Source organism: Leucoraja erinacea, chromosome 1 (assembly GCF_028641065.1).
Source record: "Leucoraja erinacea ecotype New England chromosome 1, Leri_hhj_1, whole genome shotgun sequence".
Classification (NCBI taxonomy): Eukaryota; Metazoa; Chordata; class Chondrichthyes; order Rajiformes; family Rajidae; genus Leucoraja; species Leucoraja erinaceus.
In genome coordinates, this window is record NC_073377.1 from 24,729,784 (window position 1) to 24,750,828 (window position 21,045).

Genomic DNA, 21,045 nt, shown 5'->3' on the forward strand with positions numbered 1-21,045 from the left:
AGTTAGTCTGACTCTGGTTGTTGGTAAGATTTTAGAATCCATTATAAAGGATGAGGTTACGGAGTACTGAGAAATTCATGATAAAATAGGCCGAAGTAGCAGGATAGGTAAAAGAGAGGCAGTAGATGTTGTTTACCTAGATTTTCAGAAAGCCTTCGATAAGGTGCCACACGGGAGGCTGCTAAGGAAGATGAGAGCCCATGGTATCAATGGGCAGATACTAGCATGGATATCACTTTGGCTGGATGGCAGAAGGCAAAGAGTGGCAATAAAGGGGTTGGCTGCCAGTGACTAGCGAAGTTATGCAGGGCTCGGTGCTGGGACCGCTGCTCTTCACATTGTATATTAAAGATTTTGGTGAGTGGATTGAATGCTTTGTGGCCAAGTTTGCAGATGATACAAAAATAGGTGGGGGGCATGTTGAGTAGAAAAAGCAGGGACTCTGCAGAGGGATTTGGATAGGTGGGAAAGTGGGCAGAGAAGTGGCAGATGGAATATAGTGTATGAAACTGTGGAGTCATACATTTTGGTAGTAGGAATATAGGAATTAGATTATTTTCTAAATGGGGAGAGAATCCAGAATTCGGAGGTGCAAAGGGACTTGGGAGTGCTGGTACAGAATCCCCCGAAAGATAATCTGCAAGTCGAATTGGAAGTAAAGAAAGTAAATTCAATGCTAGCATTTATTTTGAGAAGGCTTGTATACAAAAACAGGGATGTAATGCTGAGGCTCTATAAGGTGCTGGTCAGGCCACATTTGGAATATTGTGAGCGATTTTGGGCACCATATCTGAGGAAAATGTGCTGGCTCTGGAGAGAGTCCAGAGGAGGTTTATGTCCTGGCATGTCAGGACTTTCATATGAAGAAAGACTGGATAGACTCGGCTTGAACTCGCTAGAATTTAGAAGATTGAGGGGGGATCTTATAGAAACTTACAAAATTCTTAAGGGGTTGGGCAGGCTAGATGCAGGAAGATTGTTCCCGATGTTGGGGAAGTCCAGAACAAGGGGTCACAGGGGGAAGTCTTATAGGACCGAGATGAGAAAAACAATTTTCACACAGAGCGTGGTGAATCTCTGGAATTCTCTGCCACAAAAGGTAGTTCAGGCCAGTTCATTGGCTATATTTAAGAGGACGTTAGATGTGGCCCTTGTGGCTAAGGGGATCAGGGGGTATGGAGAGAAGGCAGGTACAGGACACTGAGTTGGATGATCAGCCATGATCATATTGAATGGCGGTGCAGGCTCGAAGGGCCGAATGGCCTACTCCTGCTCCTATTTTCTATGTTTCTATGTTTCTATAAGAATGATCCCAGGAATGAGTAGGTTAACCTATGATGAGCGTTTAATGGCACTGTGCTTGTACTTGCTGGAGTTTAGAACAATGAGGGGAGACCTCATTGAAACATACAGAATAGTGAAAGGCTTGGAAAGAGTGGATGTGGAGAGGATGTTTCCACTATTGGGAGAGTCTAAGACCAGATGTCATAGCCTCAAATTCAAAGGACGTTCTTTTAGGAAGGAAATGAGGAGGAATTTCATTAGTCAGAGGCTGGTGAATCTGTCGAATTCTTTGCCACAGAAGGTTATGGAGGCCAAGCCAATGAATATATTTAAGGTTGAGATAGATAGATTCCTGATTAATACAGGTGTCAGAGGTTATGGGGAGAATGCAGGAGAATGGGGTTAGAAAGCAGAGATAGACCAGCTATGATTGAATGGTGGAGTAGATGAGTAGATGAAGTAGATTAAGAATCTTAAGAAAGAAATTAGAAAAGCTAAAAGAAGATATGCGGTTGCTTTGGCAAGTAAGGTAAAAGTAAATCCGAAGGGTTTCTACCGCTATATTAATAGCAAAAGGATAACGAGGGATAAAATTGGTCCATTAGAGAGTCAGAGTGGACAACTATCTGCAGAGCCAAAAGAGATGGGGGAGATATTGAACAGTTTCTTTTCTTCGGTATTCACCAAGGAGAAGGATATTGAATTATGTGAGGTAAGGGAAACAAGTAGAGTAGCTATGGAAACTATGAGGATCAAAGAAGAGGAAGTACTGACACTTTTGAGAAATATAAAAGTGGATAAGTCTCCAGGTCCGGACAGGATATTCCCTAGGACATTGAGGGAAGTTAGTGTAGAAATAGCAGGGGCTATGGCAGAAATATTTCAAATGTCATTAGAAACGGGAATAGTGCCGGAGGATTGGCGTACTGCGCATGTTGTTCCATTGTTTAAAAAGGGGTCTAAGAGTAAACCTAGCAATTATAGACCTGTTAGTTTGACGTCAGTGGTGGGCAAATTAATGGAAAGAATACTTAGAGATAATATATATAAGCATCTGGATAAACAGGGTCTGATTAGGAACAGTCAACATGGATTTGTGCCTGGAAGGTCTTGTTTAACTAATCTTCTTGAATTTTTTGAAGATGTTACACGGGAAATTGATGAGGGTAACGCAGTGGATGTTGTGTATATGGACTTCAGTAAGGCCTTTGACAAGGTTCCTCATGGAAGGTTGTTTAAGAAGGTTCAATGGTTGGGTATTAATGGTGGAGTAGCAAGATGGATTCAACAGTGGCTGAATGGGAGATGCCAGAGAGTAATGGTGGATGGTTGTTTGTCAGGTTGGAGGCCAGTGACGAGTGGGGTGCCACAGGGATCGGTGTTGGGTCCACTGTTGTTTGTCATGTGCATCAATGATCTGGATGATGGTGTGGTAAATTGGATTAGTAAGTATGCAGATGATACTAAGATAGGTGGGGTTGCGGGTAATGAAGTAGAGTTTCAAAGTCTACAGAGAGATTTATGCCAGTTGGAAGAGTGGGCTGAAAGATGGCAGATGGAGTTTAATGCTGATAAGTGTGAGGTGCTACATCTTGGCAGGACAAAACAAAATAGGACGTACATGGTAAATGGCAGGGAATTGAAGAATGTAGGTGAACAGAGGGATCTGGGAATAACTGTGCACAGTTCCCTGAAAGTGGAATCTCATGTAGATAGGGTGGTAAAGAAAGCTTTTGGTGTGCTGGCCTTTATAAATCAGAGCATTGAGTATAGAAGTTGGGATGTAATGTTAAAATTGTACAAGGCATTGGTGAGGCCAATTCTGGAGTATGGTGTACAATTTTGGTCGCCTAATTATAGGAAGGATGTCAACAAAATAGAGAGAGTACAGAGGAGATTTACTAGAATGTTGCCTGGGTTTCAGCAACTAAGTTACAGAGAAAGGTTGAACAAGTTAGGGCTTTATTCTTTGGAGCGCAGAAGGTTAAGGGGGGACTTGATAGAGGTTTTTAAAATGATGAGAGGGATAGACAGAGTTGACGTGGAAAAGCTTTTCCCACTGAGAGTAGGGAAGATTCAAACAAGGGGACATGACATGAGAATTAAGGGACTGAAGTTTAGGGGTAACATGAGGCGGAACTTCTTCACTCAGAGAGTGGTAGCTGTGTGGAATGAGCTTCCAGTGAAGGTGGTGGAGGCAGGTTCGTTTTTATCATTTAAAAATAAATTGGATAGTTATATGGATGGGAAGGGAATGGAGGGTTATGGTCTGAACACAGGTATATGGGACTAGGGGAGATTATGTGTTCGGCACGGACTAGAAGGGTCGAGATGGCCTGTTTCCGTGCTGTAATTGTTATATGGTTATATGAGCCTAATGGCCTAATTCTTCTCCTGTCTCTTACGAACACGAGAGTTTATTTACAGTTTAGTTTGAGGATTGTGTAGTAGTTTCAAAAACATTATATACATAGTGATGGCTGAGTCCAGCTTAGGAATTCAAAAGATAAGGAAACATTTGCAACAATCTTGAACTGCAAGTGCCTTGTAGATTATTGACCTTGGAATTTTACCGAGGTCCCCACTGTTATAGAGGTTTACGAGTAATGTCGTGGCATGTAGTGTGAATAAACTAAATTAAATGCTTACGTTCATTCTCCTGGGAATGAACACTGAATATACTGTCCTGTGGCTGAGGCCACGCGCCGACCCTCGGACACCTCCTCCTACTTACCCTTGGACCATGACCCCACTGACGAGCACCAGGCCACCATATCTAGCACCATCACCGACTTCATCAATTCCCATGCCCTGCCCGACCAAGCTTCCAACCTCATCGTTCCCCAGCCCCGCACGGCCCGTTTTTACTTTCTCCCCAAAATCCACAAACCCGGCTCTCCCGGCAGACCCATTGTCTCTGCTTGTTCGTGCCCCACCGAACTCATCTCCACATACCTTGACTCCATACTATTCCCTTTGGTCAAATCCCTTCCCACCTATGTTCTAGACACCTCAGACACTCTCCGCGCATTCCACTCTCTAGGCCCTCACCCCCTCATCTTCATCATGGATGTCCAGTCACTCTACACCTCCATCCCCCACCAGGATGGCCTCAAAGCCCTCTGGTTCTTCCTCGACCAGAGGAGCAACCTATACCCAGCCACTGACACCCTCCTCCGCCTAGCGGAGTTGGTCCTCACCCTCAACAACTTTACGTTTGACTCCTCCCATTTCCTCCAAACACAAGGCGTAGCTATGGGCACACGCATGGGCCCCAGCTACGCCTGCCTCTTTGTCGGGTACGTTGGACAATCCTTGTTCAATACGTACCAGGGCCCCATCCCCGACCTCTACCTCCGTTACATTGACGACTGCTTTGGGGCCACCTCCTGCACCCACACACAACTGACTGACTTCATCCACTTCACCACCAACTTCCATCCGGCACTCCAATATACCTGGACCATTTCCGACACTTCCCTACCATTCCTTGACCTCACCATCTCCATCGCAGGGGACAGACTTCTGACCGACATACACTACAAACCAACTGACTCACATGGCTATCTGGACTACATGTCTTCCCACCCTGCTTCCTGTAAAGACTCCATCCCCTACTACCAATTCCTCTGCCTACGCCGCATCTGTTCCCAGGATGAGACATTCCATACCAGGGCATCGAAAATGTCCTTGTTCTTCAGGGAACGGGGATTCCCCTCCGCCACCATAGATGAGGCTCGCACCAGGGTCTCATCCATACCCCGCAACACTGCTCTCTCTCCCCATCCCCGCACTCGCAACAAGGGCAGAGTCCCCCTAGTCCTCACCTTTCACCCCACCAGCCGGCAAATACAACAAGTAATCCTCCGCCATTTCCACCATTCGCCACATCTTCCCATCTCCCCCCATGTCTGCCTTCCGCAAAGACCGCTCCCTCCGCAACTCCCTTGTCAATTCTTCCCTTCCCTCCCGTACCACCCCCTCCCCGGGCACCTTCCGTTGCAACCGCAAGAAATGCAACACCTGTCCCTTCACCTCCCCCCTCGACTGCATTCAAGGACCCAAGCAGTCGTTCCTGGTGCGACAAAGGTTCACCTGTATCTCCTCCAACCTCATCTACTGCATCCGCTACTCTAGATGTCAGCTGATTTACATCGGTGAGACTAAGCGGAGGTTGGGCGATCGTTTCGCCGAACACCTCTGCTCAGTCCGCAATAACCTACCTGAACTCCCGGAGGCTCAGCACTTCAACTCCTCTTCCCATTCCCAATCCGACCTCTCTGTCCTGGGTCTCCTCCATTGCCAGAGTGAGCAACACCGGAAATTGGAGGAACAGCACCTCATATTCCGCCTGGGTTGCTTGCGTCCGGATGGCATGAACGTTGAATTCTCCCAGTTTTGCTAGCCCTTGCTGTGTCCTCCCCTTCCTTAACCCTCGAGTTGTCTCCTCCCATCCCCCCCGCCCTCGGGCTCCTCATCCTCCCTTTTTCCTTCCTTCTCCCCCCCGCCCCCCTGTCTGAAGAAGGGTTTCGGCCCGAAACGTCGCCTATTTCCTTCGCTCCATAGATGCTGCTGCACCCGCTGAGTTTCTCCAGCATTTTTGTGTACCTTCGATCTTCCAGCATCTGCAGTTCCTTCTTGAACATACTTGGTTTGTTATAATATCACCATGAATACTTCTTAAGCACCATGTTGTTACTAACAGTTCTAATTAATTGCCTGGCTGTGATTGATGGGATATCACAGGAATTATATTAATGGCCCGACAATTCACAGTCCAGGGACCAAATATAATATTTCCACTTACCTGATGACACAAAATTTTAATGGTTACTGGACCAACTGGTGTCACACAGGAGGCCAGGTCCCCCAACGCAAGCCGTTCCTCTTATTCCAGTACTCACCCATAGCTGACAACTGCGCAGGAGCTGCTCATTTCGCCTTATTCAACCTCCCTAATTTTTAAACTAAAAAAAATGCATTTGCACTTGTTAGGGCGAGCAGAACTCCGTGTACTTGGATAGCAATAATGTTATGAGCAGGGCTAAGCACAGGGAAAAAGCAGATATTTTTTCCAACTTTCCGCACATTTGTGAACATTTTAATAAATAACTGGGGAAATAAATGACAAATTTTCAGTTGAGGTGATTTTTGACATCATGGCGTAAATCTCTATCGGAAAATGTAAAATTTCACCGTTGGCGCGTCATGTTTTTGAGGAGATGTGAAGCAGACGAACAAATAAACACACACTCTAATATACAATTAAATACACACACATCCCAGATCACAGTTTTATATGTATACTAGACCAAGTGCAGACCCGTTGGGTCTGTTTCCCCAACAGCGTTTTGCGGGGGGGGGGGGGGGGGGGGGGGGGGGAGGGGGATGCAGCATCACACTCAAATTAACCACCCCCCAAACTCACAGGTGGGGGGAGGGGGGGGGGGGTGAGAAGAGGGGAGGGAGGGGAGAGGAGGAGGAGGAAATGGGTCAGATTTGGGAGGGAAAGGAGAGCGGGGTAGGGGGTGAGAGAGGGGGATGGGGAGAGAGATGTGGGGGAGGGGGGGATGGGGAGGGAGGGGAGGAGGGGGAGAGGGGTGGAGAGAGACGGTAAAGAGAGTGGGGAGTGAGAGGGAGGAGGAGAGGGGTAGGGGGAAGGGGGCGGGTGGAGAGAGGGAAGGGGATGGGGTAGAGAGGGAAGGGGGTGAGGGAGAGAGGGAGGAGAGGGGTGAGGGAGAGAGGGGTGAGGAGAGGGAAACATAGAAATTAATTGCAGGAGTAGGCCATTCGGCCCTTCGAGCCTGCACCGCCATTCAATATGATCATGGCTGATCATTCAACTCAGTATCCTGTACCTGCCTTCTCTCCATACCCCCTGATCCCTTTAGCCACAAGGGCCACATCTAACTCCCTCTTAAATATAGCCAATGAACTGGCTCAACTACCCTCTGTGGCAGAGAGTTCCAGAGATTCACCACTCTCTGTGTGAAAAATGTTTTTCTCATCTCGGTTTTAAAGGATTTCCCCCTTATCCTTAAACTGTGACCCCTAGTTCTGGACATCCCCAACATCTGGAACAATCTTCCTGCATCTAGCCTGTCCAACCCCTTAAGAATTTTGTAAGTTTCTATAAGATCCCCCCTCAATCTTCTAAATTCTAGCGAGTACAAGCCGAGTCTATCCAGTCTTTCTTCATATGAAAGTCCTGACATCTCAGGAATCAGTCTGGTGAACCTTCTCTGTACTCCCTCTATGGTCTGTTTCCCCAACGGCGTTTGCGGGGGGGGTGAGAAGAGGGGAGGGAGGAGGAGGAAACGGGATAGATTTGGGAGGGAAAGGAGAGTGGGGATGGGGGTGAGGGATGGGGAGAGAGCTTTGGGGGAGGGGGGATGGGGGAGAGGGGTGGGGGGGAAAGAGGGGAAAGAGTGGGGGAGGGAGGAGGAGAGGGGTAGCGGGAGTGATGGAAGAGGGACAGAGGGATAGGGGAAGGGTGTGGGGGAGAGAGAAGGTAGGGGGTGGGTAGAGAGGAGGGAAGGGGGTGGGGGAGAGAGAGGGATGGGAGAGGGGTGAGGAGTGGGGGAGGAGAGAGTGGGAGAGAAGTGGAAGAGTGGGGGAGGGAGGGAGGGGTAGAGGGGTAGCGGGAGTGGTAGAAGAGGGACAGAGGTGTAGGGGGGAAGGGGGTGGTGGTAGAGAGGGGGGGGGGGTGGTGGTAGAGAGGGAAGGGGGGGGGGGAGAGAGAGATGGGGTGGCAGAGGGAGAGGGGTGAGGAGAGGGACACATAGAAACATAGAAATTAAGTGCAGTAGTAGGCCATTCGGCCCTTCGAGCCTGCACCATTCTCCATTCAATATGATCACGGCTGATAGAAACATAGAAACATAGAAATTAGGTGCAGGAGTAGGCCATTCGGCCCTTCGAGCCTGCACCGCCATTCAATATGATCATGGCTGATCATCCAACTCAGTATCCCGTACCTGCCTTCTCTCCATACCCCCTGATCCCCTTAGCCACAAGGGCCACATCTAACTCCCTCTTAAATATAGCCAATGAACTGGCCTCGACTACCCTCTGTGGCAGAGAGTTCCAGAGATTCACCACTCTCTGCGTGAACAAAGTTCTTCTCATCTCGGTCACAAAAGATTTCCCCCTTATCCTTAAGCTGTGACCCCTTGTCCTGGACTTCCCTAACATCGGGAACAATCTTCCTGCATCTAGCCTGTCCAACCCCTTAAGACTCTTGTAAGTTTCTATAAGATCCCCTCTCACTCTTCTAAATTCTAGAGAGTATAAACCCAAGTCTATCCAGTCTTTCTTCATAAGACAGTCCTGACATCCCAGGAATCAGTCTGGTGAACCGTCTCTGCACTCCCTCTATGGCAATAATGTCCTTCCTCAGATTTGGAGACCAAAACTGTACGCAATACTCCAGGTGTGGTCTCACCAAGACCCTGTACAACTGCATTAGAACCTCCCTGCTCCTATACTCAAAATCCTTTTGCAATGAAAGCTAACATACCATTGGCTTTCTTCACTGCCTGCTGCACCTGCATGCCTACTTTCAATGACTGGTGTACCATGACACCCAGGTCTCGCTGCATCTCCCCCTTTCCCAATCGGCCACCATTTAGATAATAGTCTGCTTTCCTGTTTTTGCCACCAAAAATGGATAACATCACATTTATCCACATTATACTGCATCTGCCAAACATTTGCCCACTCACCCAGCCTATCCAAGTCACCTTGCAGTCTCCTAGCATCCCCCTCACAGCTCCCCCCCTCTCCATACCCCCTGATCCCTTTAGCCACAAGGGCCACATCTAACTCCCTCTTAAATATAGCCAATGAACTGGCCTCCACTACCTTCTGTGGCAGAGAGTTCCCGAGACTCACCACTATCTGTGTGAAAAATGTTTCCCTCATCTCAGTACTAAAGGATTTCCCCTTTATCCTTAAACTGTGTCCCGCGTGTCCTGGACTTCCCCAACATCTGGAACAATCTTCCTGCATCAGACAAATGCAATTCAGGACTTTTCACTTCACAAGCAAAATCAGAAATGACAGTTAGTGAAGAATTTGAATAATCGCTGAGCGTTCTCTATGGCAACAATGTATTTGAGCATTGGGCATTGTGACATCACACGATGGAATGTTCACCATGGGCTGGGCTCCTGCAAAGGCATATGTAAATGAATCCAATCCGATTGGCCATCTGTGAGCATCGGGCATTGTGACATCACACGATGGAACGTTCACAGGGGGCTGCTTGTGTGGATGTGAAACCAGTTTCTTTTTGAAATATTGAGGTGGTGGGGGGGGGTGTAGGATTTGATTAAAAAAGCGTACTTAAACACGACGAAATGTAATGAGGAGCGGATACTTAGAAAGAAAAGCGAAATCTCTACCGAAATGGAAAAGACGTCGGCGATTCTGCGTCCGGTTTCGGAGTTGCGGAGCGTCAAAGGAAGAAACGCGGCGGACGCCGTACGGCGGCAGGCGGACTGATTTGAGTTTTATATATATAAGATAGATGTGAGCTATTTTTAGGAGTTAATAAAATTTCAAGGAGAATTTTAGCAAGCTAAATGAACAGAAAACAATATGGCTGCTGGAATACCATATGTGAAAATGTGAGGTTAGAAACATAGAAAATAGTTGCAGGAGTAGGCCATTCGGCCCTTCGAGCCAGCACCACCATTCAATATGATCATGGCTGAACACCCAAAATCAGTACCTGTTCCTGCTTTCTCCCCATATTCCTTGATTCCGTTAGTCCCAAGAGCTATATCCAACTCTCTCTTGAAAACATCCAGTGAATTGGCCTCCACTGCCTTCTGTGGCAGATAATTCCACAGATTCACATTATCTGATATGTAGATAATAATATCTAAGACAACAAATTATGTGTTGACCTTTATTGTCAAAAGAGTTGAATGCTAAAGATGGTTTATTATAAAATATATATTTGGTCTTGTTGAAGCAGTTTGGTCACCTAACTTAACAAAAAATATATAATTTAAATATGGAGAGAATGCAGCAAAGGTCCACTGGTGTCCACTGGTTCCTGGATTCTGAGGTCTGACAAATGAGGGGAGATTAAATTTGGCAAGCCTGTTTTGTTTAGAGTTTAGAATAGAGGTGACTTGATTAACCATATAACCATATAACAATTACAGCACGGAAACAGGCCATCTCGGCCCTACAAGTCCGTGCCGAACAACTTTTTTCCCTTAGTCCCACCTGCCTGCACTCATACCATAACCCTCCATTCCCTTCACATCCATATGCCTATCCAATTTATTTTTAAATTATACCAATGAACCTGCCTCCACCACTTCCACTGTAAGCTCATTCCACACCGCTACCACTCTCTGAGTAAAGAAGTTCCCCCTCATGTTACCCCTAAACGTCTGTCCCTTAATTCTGAAGTCATGTTCATTGAAACGTATCACATTTTTTAGAAGGTTCAATAGTATTGACATGGTATGATGTTTCTTCTGACTGAAGTGTCAAGAATTGGGGATCATAAAATCACAATGAGGACTCATTCATGAATGACTGAAATGAGGAGAAATGCCTTCAGTCAAACCCCAGAGGGCTGTGGAAGCTCAGCCACAGGCTGCATTTAATAAATGAGATTGATCGTTTTTTGTTATTAGAGGAATCAAGGAACATGGGGCAAGTGCAAGAAAATGTTGAGGGAGAGTATCAGCTGTGATCAGGCAGAATGGCAGAGCAAATTTGAGTTGCCACCTATGCTATTTTTTTCAGTGTTCTGACTTTTCCTCAATTTATAACCAACAAAAAGTGTTGATTTGTGATATTCCTTTCAACTTTTTTTTTGCGCTTTATTTTGTATCTTTTACTTCAATCAGATCTAGATTTACTCTGTTTCTTATCTTGACAACCATTTCCTAACTTTTCTTTTAAACTAGCTCTGGATAATTTAGGCACTAAATTTATATTATGTTAAATGAAGTCTGTACATTAAACTTGGAAATAGCTTTGCATGTGGCTCATGCGCTTTGTAAACTTTTACAGTCATTTTTATATTCTCCTCGTACGTTACCTAGTGCCAAATCTGCCAAGATTATATGGACTAGAGACTGTTGACAGTAAAGCTCTTTTAATTGGCCATTATCCTGAAGTTTAAGTAAAACCATATTTTCTGAGGTTTCTTGTGACTGAAATGGATCTTCTCTGACTGTTTGAATCAGCTGAACATTTAGTACTCAGAGCAGCCATAAAATTGTATTTAGTATAATCATTAAATTTATTTTGGTCTTCCATTTTTGAAACTTGACTTTCAAAACTAAAAGCTGTTCACAACTTTGTGTCATCTTTTATGGATTCTGTGAAATGTTGGCTTTGTCAGTTGTGTTTTTTCTTCTCTTGTAAACTCTTTTGGAGTATATTATGCTATCAGGCAAGTAGATTTATTGCAGTAAGTGTAGGCGGCACTGGTCAGCTGCGAGTGTTGTCCTGCTGGGACTACACCCTTTGATGGAAGAGGAGCAGCTGTGAAGGTGCTGTTTCAGGCTCTGGCTGTCTTATTATAAAAAAAATTCTGCTGTGCATTGGAAGGGAAGTTGGATCATGTGACTCTTAACACCCTACCCCATGTCATACTGCGCAGCAGTACTGATTGCCTTTATCCAATCATGCCTGGAATGCGTCATGTCACTTGGGCTATTTCTGCTATCTGTCGCTATCAAGCTTTAGTGCTAACAGTTTGGCAGATGGGACAGTTTTTTCTTGAGGTTACCTCTTCGCTTTTTTTTAATATGCTTCTGGCAGTGTGCTTCCCTCTACTCGTGTCTTGAACTAAACTTTTTTCTCCTAAGCTATGGCCCATCGACTGCGTCTCTATTTTGGATCGAACAGGAGTAACACAGATCCAGAACTGGGGATGCTGGATGAAGAGAGGGAAAACGATGTCTGCATGACATTCCACACTTTACCAAGAAGAACTGCTCCTCATCCTTTTGAGAACATACCTGAGCCAGTTCCAGTCACTGGATTGCCTTTGCAAGAGCGGACCTCCCTGAATCGGAGCTCTTCCATGATCGTCCCTCAGTTGTACGGCAATGAATCCCGGCCCACCAGAAGCTCCTCGATGCAGATCTCGCTGCAACGCAAACCAATGAATGGATGTAATGCTCGAGTCCCAGAGTATCCTGGGCCGCCGTTAACAGGCAGGGGAGTGGAAGTTGGCAGCAATGATAGTTTATTTTCCAGAAGCCATTCTCTTCCAAGTGTGCCTCTCTGCACAGATGATCCCCCACCCTACAGTGTGGCTGCTGAGTCATCACAACAAACCAGTGAAAGTACTCCATCGAATTGCAGAATACGTTGTCGTTTTCCTTTGGAACAAAAGCGAAGTGCATTTGGCCCGGAGGAATTAGCAAACGGGTCTGCCTCTGGTATACATGTTGGGGGTGTCAGAATACAGCGGCATTCACCAACGAGGGACGTGCATCAATTACACCTGTCGCCTTTTAATGGACACCAGAAAGCTGGTGCTTCTGTGACCAGGCGCTGGTCCTTGCAGCATCAGCCTGATATATCGGGGAACATGGGGCAATCCTGCTTCATTTTGCAGCTTCAGCAACAGCGGGAAGGTTTGCAGAATTCGTGGATGGATTTAAAAACTGGGCGAACCAGCACAAGGAGGGAAAATGCCGCCAGGTTTCCACACATCCGGCTGGGGCGAAGCACTTCAGCCTCCTTACCAATTAAAGGAAACGGTGAATGTTTTGACATGGCTGATAGGGAGGAAGTCGCTGGAACTGCAGTTGGGGAAAACAATCTTGAAATGCTACGTAGCAGTTCATTGGAAACAATACCTCAGGCACCGTCCCGCAAGTTTCAAATCAGGCAGGAGCATAATCAGAGGCAGCCCCATGTTCGAATTCTTTTAACCCGAGGACATGGAGATAAAGCTGAAGGCTCAATGAAGGATGATGGTGGCTGTGTTCATAGAAGAATGAATTCAGTCACCAGAGAGAACTCTGTGGTATGTGAGCTGTTCAAAGTCATGCTTGTCAATTAAGTTAGATACGTGGGGCTCTATTTTGAGCATTCGAGCTTGGAAACTGGAGGGGGGGGGGGTTGGGGGACACCAATACATTTGGCCTTTTCAGCATTAGCCGATGGGTTTCTTTCAGAAGTTAAATCTCATCTACACTCACCATTTCTTGGGGCCTTGCCCATGATCTCCCCTCTGGCACTAAGAGACTAAATTTACTAGTCTGCTCGCATTTGTATCTTTGCTGTTGATTCTACCTCAAAAAGATATTGCTTTTTGTTTTGGTGAATGCTGACGGCATGAATCTGCACCGCAGCTCGAAGCAATTTAAATAAACAAGAGTTGTAAAGGTAGCAAATAGAATGCTGAGAATGTGACAATTAATGGGCCCCAGTTTATTTTAATCACCTCTGGTTTGTATGGCAGAAGACTGAGCCTGATTTAGGTTGCAGAATCTGTAGTGATGTGTTTCAAAACAAGACTATGCTCCGTTAGTGGATTACACTGTGTGCCTCCCGCAAGCTTGAAATAATAGATGTTGGCCTTTAATGCCTGTCTGTACGCTCCCTAACAGTGAAATATGGTATAGGAAGACAGCTGCTAACTAGCGGGCTACTTTTACCCCATGATGTATTTCTATCTTTGTATTTAAGTTTGGTCGACGAAACTGAAAAGGTTGTGAAATGTGTAAACAAGCAAGCAGGATTAATTTACTGCTACAAGTCAGCACTGAGTTTACAAGCACCAAACATTTCGAGATTTTTCCCATCATTAGAGTTTGCAGTCTGCAATTAATCCGAGACATGACTTGTTGTCTGGTACCAGGTGTCATTCCCTTATTAATCTCGTGAAAACACTCATTTTGCTGTCTGCTGGCTTTGATCCACAGCTGATTTGTGGCTGCAAATATTTTTTTCCCATTTTTCTATTTAATTTAAAGTTACAGAGTTGTTGCTTGAAGGCAGTTGTTCATTTAAATTATTTTTACCACTTTACACATTAGTAGGGTGTGAGTGAGAGAACAAAATGCTGAGCGGGCATTCCATGTGAGCTACCCATTTACTTGTCAAATAATGCTTCATATTGTCGTGTATTTCAACTGAGTGGAAATAATGAAACCTTGAGGTGTGAAATTTGGGGAGAACAGTGCTTTTAGTTCCACGAAGAAGCCTATTAATGCCTGACCCAGCTGAATCGCAAGAAATGAGTGTATACCACCATATACATTCTAACTCTTCTCTAACTCCTGTTAGTCTCTGCTTCTGTTTCCCCCCTAAAGTCGCGGGTGTTGCAGCAACTGTCCATTTGTGGCTGTGTTGACTTAACTGGAAGTTTAATGCTTTGGATCACCCTGAGATTCTGTCTGGAGCCATCTAAATCCAGCCGAGGAAACCTAACCAGGCTATTACTACTGTGTGACCAGTCAACAGAGGGTGTTTTGGAGTCTGCTGTTGCTAGCTAGCTTCATATGCAAGCTGACCAAAACTTCCAGCTTCCTTTAGAGGCAGTCAGTTTACAGAGTGGCAAGAGCCACAATAATAATCACACTTCATTTTAAGGTTTAAAAAATAATCACCATTTTCTTCAATGGGAGAATTCTTTCAGAATATATTTCCTTTGGGTTTAGTAAATAATAATGAGCAGTTTGCTTTATTTTTTGTTAGATTTATGAATAAGCATATACTGAAGTCTCCCTTTGATACTTTGCATAATGTCCAAGTGCAACATAACTCCAAAAAATAAATTAAAATTGCAACATCAGCTTTGCCAATTTGTAATAATTTCCACTGAAAATAAGTTCAGTGTTTACATTTTAATAACTTGTTTTTTCCCAGTAATTGTCTCGATTCTGGATCTGACTTTAGGGTAGGACTGAGTAGATTTTTCTTATTCCTTGTTCAGGAAGTGTCTGCTGGAATTAAAATCTATTTAGGTTCTTTGCAGTTTTCACCTTTTATTTGGAAACAATTTTCTGACATGATTGTGGTGCAAGTAAATCCTATCATTTGTTTAAAAAATCTCATGGAAGAGCATAACTTAAGTTGTACATAAGAAAGAGTAGAGGGACACTGCGTTTTCCATAGAGACGGCTCATATCAATAAGATGATTCACTTCCACGTGAAGTGCACTTTCCTGCCCTGTGCCCCTATTTTTGTTTGTGGGATTCTGTAGGTGCCCAAAAAATCCATAAGTTTTGATGCAAAATGTTTTCATTGACTGAATGCCCATTGTCTCCTCATATAAAGATGTCCAACAATTCACTATTTTCTATGAAGACATTGTGGAAACAAAGAACTTTATACCCAAAATAGACTCAAAGTGCTGGAGTACGTCTCAGGCCAAGGCAGTATCTCTGGACTGGAGGGAAAGTCGTGGTATTGTTGGCGGCGCGACTCACCCGTTGCAGCGGCCCCTACAGCCTGTCTGTCTTTTTTTTATTTTTTGTCTAGTTAAATGTAGTGTTTGGTGTTTTTTAATAGTATTTTTAAATGTGTAAATGTGGGGGGCGGGGGGGGAACTGTTTTAAATCTCTTCCCTGTCCGGGAGACCCGACTTTTTTCCTGTCGGGTCTCGGCTGTCGTTGGGGCCTAGCACCGTGGAGCGGCCTCCAGCCTGAACGACCCGGGGGCTCGGGAGACTGCGGAGCTGCGGAGCTGCGGACTACTCACCATCGTGGGGCTGGCCGGCCTCGGAGCGTGGGGAGCGGTGGTGACTCGCTGCTGCGACTCGACTCCTGGGGCTCGGAGGCTCCAGCAACGCAGCCGCAGGTCCGGTGGACTGGGACATCGGGAGCTCGCGGGTCTGGGAGGAGAGAGAGAGACCGCTTCCCGGAGCTCCCGCAACGCGACTTCTCCAGCTGGTGTCACGGGGTTGGAACAACCCGGACCGGGACAGTATATCACCCGGCACGGCTTCATGGCCGTGGGACTCACCATCGCCCGTGGGGGTTCCAACCTTGGACTTTCAGACCGGGAGCGGGGCCGTAAATCGCCCCGCGCGGCCTAAAATGGCCGTGGGACTCATCATCGCCCGCCTGGGGCTTGGACATCGGGAGAGACACGGAGAACAGGGGAGAGAAAAGACTTGCCTTCCATCACAGTGGCTTCACTGTGATGGATGTTTGTGTGAATTTAATTATGTGTATGTCTGTAAGACAGTGTCCTTGTTTGTATGGCTGTGGAAACAACATTTCGTTTGAGTCTCACTGGGGCTCAAATGATAATAAATTTGTATTGTATTGTATTGTATTGAAAGGATAGCAGGGCTTTCACTGAACCTTTTTCCCCTGTTGCCAGCCGGGCAACCTTGGCAGCTTTTTAGGTTGCCAAATGACAGTTTAGGTGGTCATTGAAGATGGTTTGCGTGACGCGTGCGATAATGTGCGTGGACGAAGTGCGTAGTTACGTCAGAATTATGCTCAATGAAGCATTCACATATTATTTCTGATTCAAATAAAGTCACAAACTAAACATATTCACCAATCAAGACATGATATATCCCACAATGACATGCAGCAAAATTATAAGACAGTATCTCAACTCTTTTTACACATTGCAATTAATGCAATTTCTATGAGTTCTTTCCAATTCCAAACTAAAATGTGGTTGGATTATTCAGCATATGATCAACCTGTGTCAATAAATCCTGGACCATGGTAACATATGTGCTTAACCATGCACACTACAGATTGATGCAAGCATGTTTTCTGTGAAGGACCGAAGATTACCATGACATGGCCATAACATGGGTCGTTTTTTTCTACTTGTTTTGTTTTTTTAGTATGTTTTAATGTATGTTTTTAATGTTTCTTTGTGTATGGGGAGGGGGGGGTGTGAGGGGGAAACCGCTTCGGTCGCCTCCTCCACGGAGAGGCGACTTTTTCCAAGTCGCCTCCCCCGTGGCCTAACAACAAGGATCGGTGCGGCCTTTCCCGGAGACGCGCCTGGGGCTTCAATCGTGGGCGCAGCGTGGACTCTCGGCGCGGAACTGGCGAGCCCTTGTCGGGGATCGCCGGAGGGGAGCGCTCCGTTCGCTGACCCGCGGCAGCCTGAAGCCGCGGTCTGCAGAGCTCCAGCTGGCGCGGCGTCCGCAGCCTGGGATCCCTTGTTGGGGACCCAGGAGAAGAAGAAGCTCTGACCGTTGGCCCGTGGCCAAGTTCTACCGCGGGCGCAGCTGCGCCTTATCATCAGGAGCGGGGCCCCTCGCCGGGGATCCCTGGAGGCGAGCTTCGACCGCCGGCCCTGCGGTCTGCAGTGCTTCTGGCTGCGGCGCGGTAGGAACTTTAAATCTTCGACCGCCGGCCTATGGCCTACACCAATCTGAAGCCGCGGTCTCCAGTGGGGAGGCACCATTTCAGGACTTACCTTGAATTTCACTCATCTGGATGCCCGCTGCGGAGGGTTGAGTTCCCGACCACGGGGGAAAATGGAGGCGGACTGGCCAAATTTTGTGCCTTCCACCACAGTGATGAATGCTGTGGTGGATGTTTGTGTTAAATTTTTATTGTGTTTTTGTGTTTTCTTTTTCATCGCACCACTGCTGGCAAATTCATTTCACTTGCACTTATACAGGTTGCAAGGAAATTTCTATAGGCATTTTATGATAATAGCTGTTAAAACCGACTATACCCATCTGACAGGTTAAACATTACACTAACTGACAAGAGATGGCCAAAGGATATAACTGCAGCAAATGTTCTTTTGGTAATATGTTTAAAGGTGTCAAAACGCCACATTACTGGACATTCAGATTAGATGTACGTGTTGTGAACAGCAATGAGGATACCCAGTTTGTACGCACCGGATTTAAAAAAATTATTGATAAACGCTGTTTCCATCATTTCCACTTCAGAATTAACGTTCAAATTTCAACTGAAATATCTCCTGACCAAATTTGTGATGTATATGATCGACTGTAGGAGTAAAACCTGGATAAATCCAACGTATAGTTGTGAATGTTGCTCATTAAAGCGGTTAGTACAGTGTGGATCGGAGGGTCTGTGCAGGATGAATCGAAGATCACTACAGGATGAATGAGTGGAATGTGCAGGGTAAATGGAGGGTGGGTCAGTACGGGATGAATGTGTGGATTAGTACAGGATGGATGGGACGGGGGGTAAGTACAGGATGAATTGGGGGACCAGTGTAGGAAGGATGGGGGGGTGGCAGTAGAATCAATGCGAGGTGGATAGGGTGATCAGCGCAGGGTGAATAGATGGTGGGGGGAGGGGGGGGAATAGATGGGGAGGGGAGCACAGGATAAGGGGGACTGAATAGAGGGCGGAATGGGGATCAGTGCGGGGTGGAGAGGAGGAGGGGTCCCAGGATAAGGGGGGGGGGGCGTACAAGAGAGAGAGAGAGAGAGAGAGAGAGAGGGGGGCCGAGGTGGGGGGGAAGGAAGGTCTGCGCCGCTCAGACAACATCGCCCCTGCCTTGGCCTTCCTTGTCCATCGCCAAGTGTCGCTGCCAAAGGGGGAAGCGGTTGGTATCTCCTCGCAACAGCCTCCCCTCCTCCGCCAGCCAACAGCAAGGTGCGGGGCCGAGCGGTGCAGCTCAAAGATCCTACAGCTATAGGATCTTTGGTGCAGCTGCTTCAGAAGGGTCGGAGCGAATGACGGGCCCCCGCACAGTGGCAGCAGCGGCTGCGATAGCGGCTCCATTTCCTCCTCCTCCCTGATAGCGGCCGCTGCTTGCAAATCCGCTAACGGCGCTTTCAAAACAAACCCTCCCGCACGCCAACGCCTCCCTCCTCCCGGCCTCGGCGTGCGGGAGGGTTTGTTTTGAAAGCGTCGTTAGCGGATTTGTGCAGCGGCCGCTATCGAGGAGGAGGAGGAGATGGAGCCGCTGTCGCAGCCGCTGCTGCCACTGTGCGGGGTCCGTCATTCACTCCGACCCTTCGTCACCCCACATCTAGTATCTTTGTCCTGCAGTACAGCCGTCGCCGACACAAAACGTCACGTTCCTTTTCTCCAGAGATGCTGCCTGACCCGCGGAGTTACTCCAGTTTTTTGTGTCTATCTTCGGTATAAACCAGTATCTGCAGTGCCAAGCCGGGCAAAATGACTCGGCGTTTAGGTTGCCCGGCGGCACTTTGGGTGGTCAATGGCACCCGGGCAACCGCTAATTTCGAGCCCTGGATAGGATGAGTTTGTTAGTCGGGATTTGGGTTCAGACGGAAAGAAGCTAGGGTGGGGGGGGGGGGGGGGGAGGGAAGGGGGAGGAGAGTTGGAGGTGAGAAAAGGCCAGGACTAATCAGGGCCACAAACACCAGTCTTCTGGCAGGGAGGTGCCCTGGTAGGCTCATTGTTGGCTAAGGAAGGTGTGATCTCGAGGGATACAATGTGCTGAACTGTGGAACTGGTTGAACGACTAGGGTGGAGAAAAATGCAAGGAGGGAGGAGAGGAGAGGGGAGTGTTAGAAGTTACTTAAAATTTGAGAATTCAATGCTCATACCGCTGCATTGTAAACTACCCAAGCAAAATATTTTTACTCTTCAAACCCCCCACACCCCCCCAATCCCCTACTTTCATTCTGAAGAAGGATCGTGGCCTATTCCTATTAACACCAGAGATGCTGCCTGACCCGAGGAGTCTTTGTGTCAAAATATGTGAAGATAGTTCTCTTAAAAAGTTAGGCGTTATCTTCTGTCTGCATTTTTGGTTCTTATCTGTCCAAGGTGAACAGCTTCTCAGCATAAACCCTGCTGTGCCTTCTCAAAATGTTGTACATTATAAAGAGATCCGTTTTCATTTTATTAAACACCTACACCACCTTGTCATATGGGGCTGCCTATATATTCTTTGAACATGTTAAATGATGTTAAGGTGGGTGCATCCTTCCTTTGGTATATATTCCTGAACGAAACAGTGTATTCCCTATCTGATCTCACTTAAACCTGATATCGTGGCTCACTTCAGCACGCTTACAATAAGTTCTTATGTATTAGTTGCCTTCCTAATTGCTTGTCCAGTTTGTATATATTTCTATGATTCATAAACCGGGAGTCCAAAATCCCTCCGTATACTAATAGCCTTTGTTTATGTTCTGCTGTCCCACTCTTGATTGCTTCCCACCAGCGGATAGAGGTTCACAGACTTGGTAGATACGAGAAGCGTTAGTTCAAATAATTGAAACTGGATACTGCTTTTTTTTTTAAAGCCTTGTTTTGTTGGTCAATTTAGTCTTGGGTCTCTTGAATGAACTACTGGTCCAGGATTTGCTAATGGCATTGTTCGTAATTTGAGTAGGTCACACACACTAATTCCTTCAAATGTAGACATTTATTTAGCGGCATTCAATACAGTTTATGGGGTATTGCAAATCTTGGTTAATGTTTTATGTTGTAGGTGGTGGATCAGAATTATCAATTGGCAGATGAGAGAGGCCCTCTTTATTTGACTAAATGAAACAAGCGCATGGCAACAGTTGCAGCAAAAGTCAAATGTCTGGTATGCTCCGTACCATGACCGAGAAACAACACAGTATGTTAAGTAGTCTGCACTGGGCTTGCTACGTATTTTCACCATTCCAGACATGGCGATCGCAGCATTCCCAATCTATTTCTGTTGTGCATAAAGCTGTCTTTATATAGTTGAACAAAATTATTGAACATAATAACTTTGATCCCACTGAGTTCATATTAAGCTAATCAGCTACAATATTAAAAATGTTGCGTTGAATCTTTGGTCCAAATCCCCAGAAAAGTCTTTCTGATCTCCAAATTTGCTACCCA

The 21,045-nt window shown here is 46.4% G+C and overlaps 1 protein-coding gene across 8 annotated transcripts in view; it reads left to right on the forward strand.

Annotated features, from left to right (window-relative positions):
* nedd4l (NEDD4 like E3 ubiquitin protein ligase) overlaps positions 1 to 21,045 on the forward strand; it is a 391,568-nt gene that overhangs the window by 205,642 nt on the left and 164,881 nt on the right. Inside the window, exon 1 of one of the 8 annotated variants that reach the window (XM_055665191.1) lies at positions 11,247 to 13,300. The exons of 2 other annotated variants lie outside the window; for them this stretch is intronic. In XM_055665191.1, coding sequence (XP_055521166.1) covers positions 12,131 to 13,300 — 1,170 coding nt within the window. In that variant the 5' untranslated portion in view covers positions 11,247 to 12,130. Of the gene's footprint in view, positions 1 to 11,246; positions 13,301 to 21,045 lie in introns of those variants that run through there. 5 more of the 8 variants (XM_055665312.1, XM_055665368.1, XM_055665064.1 and 2 more) reach the window with 5 other exon arrangements.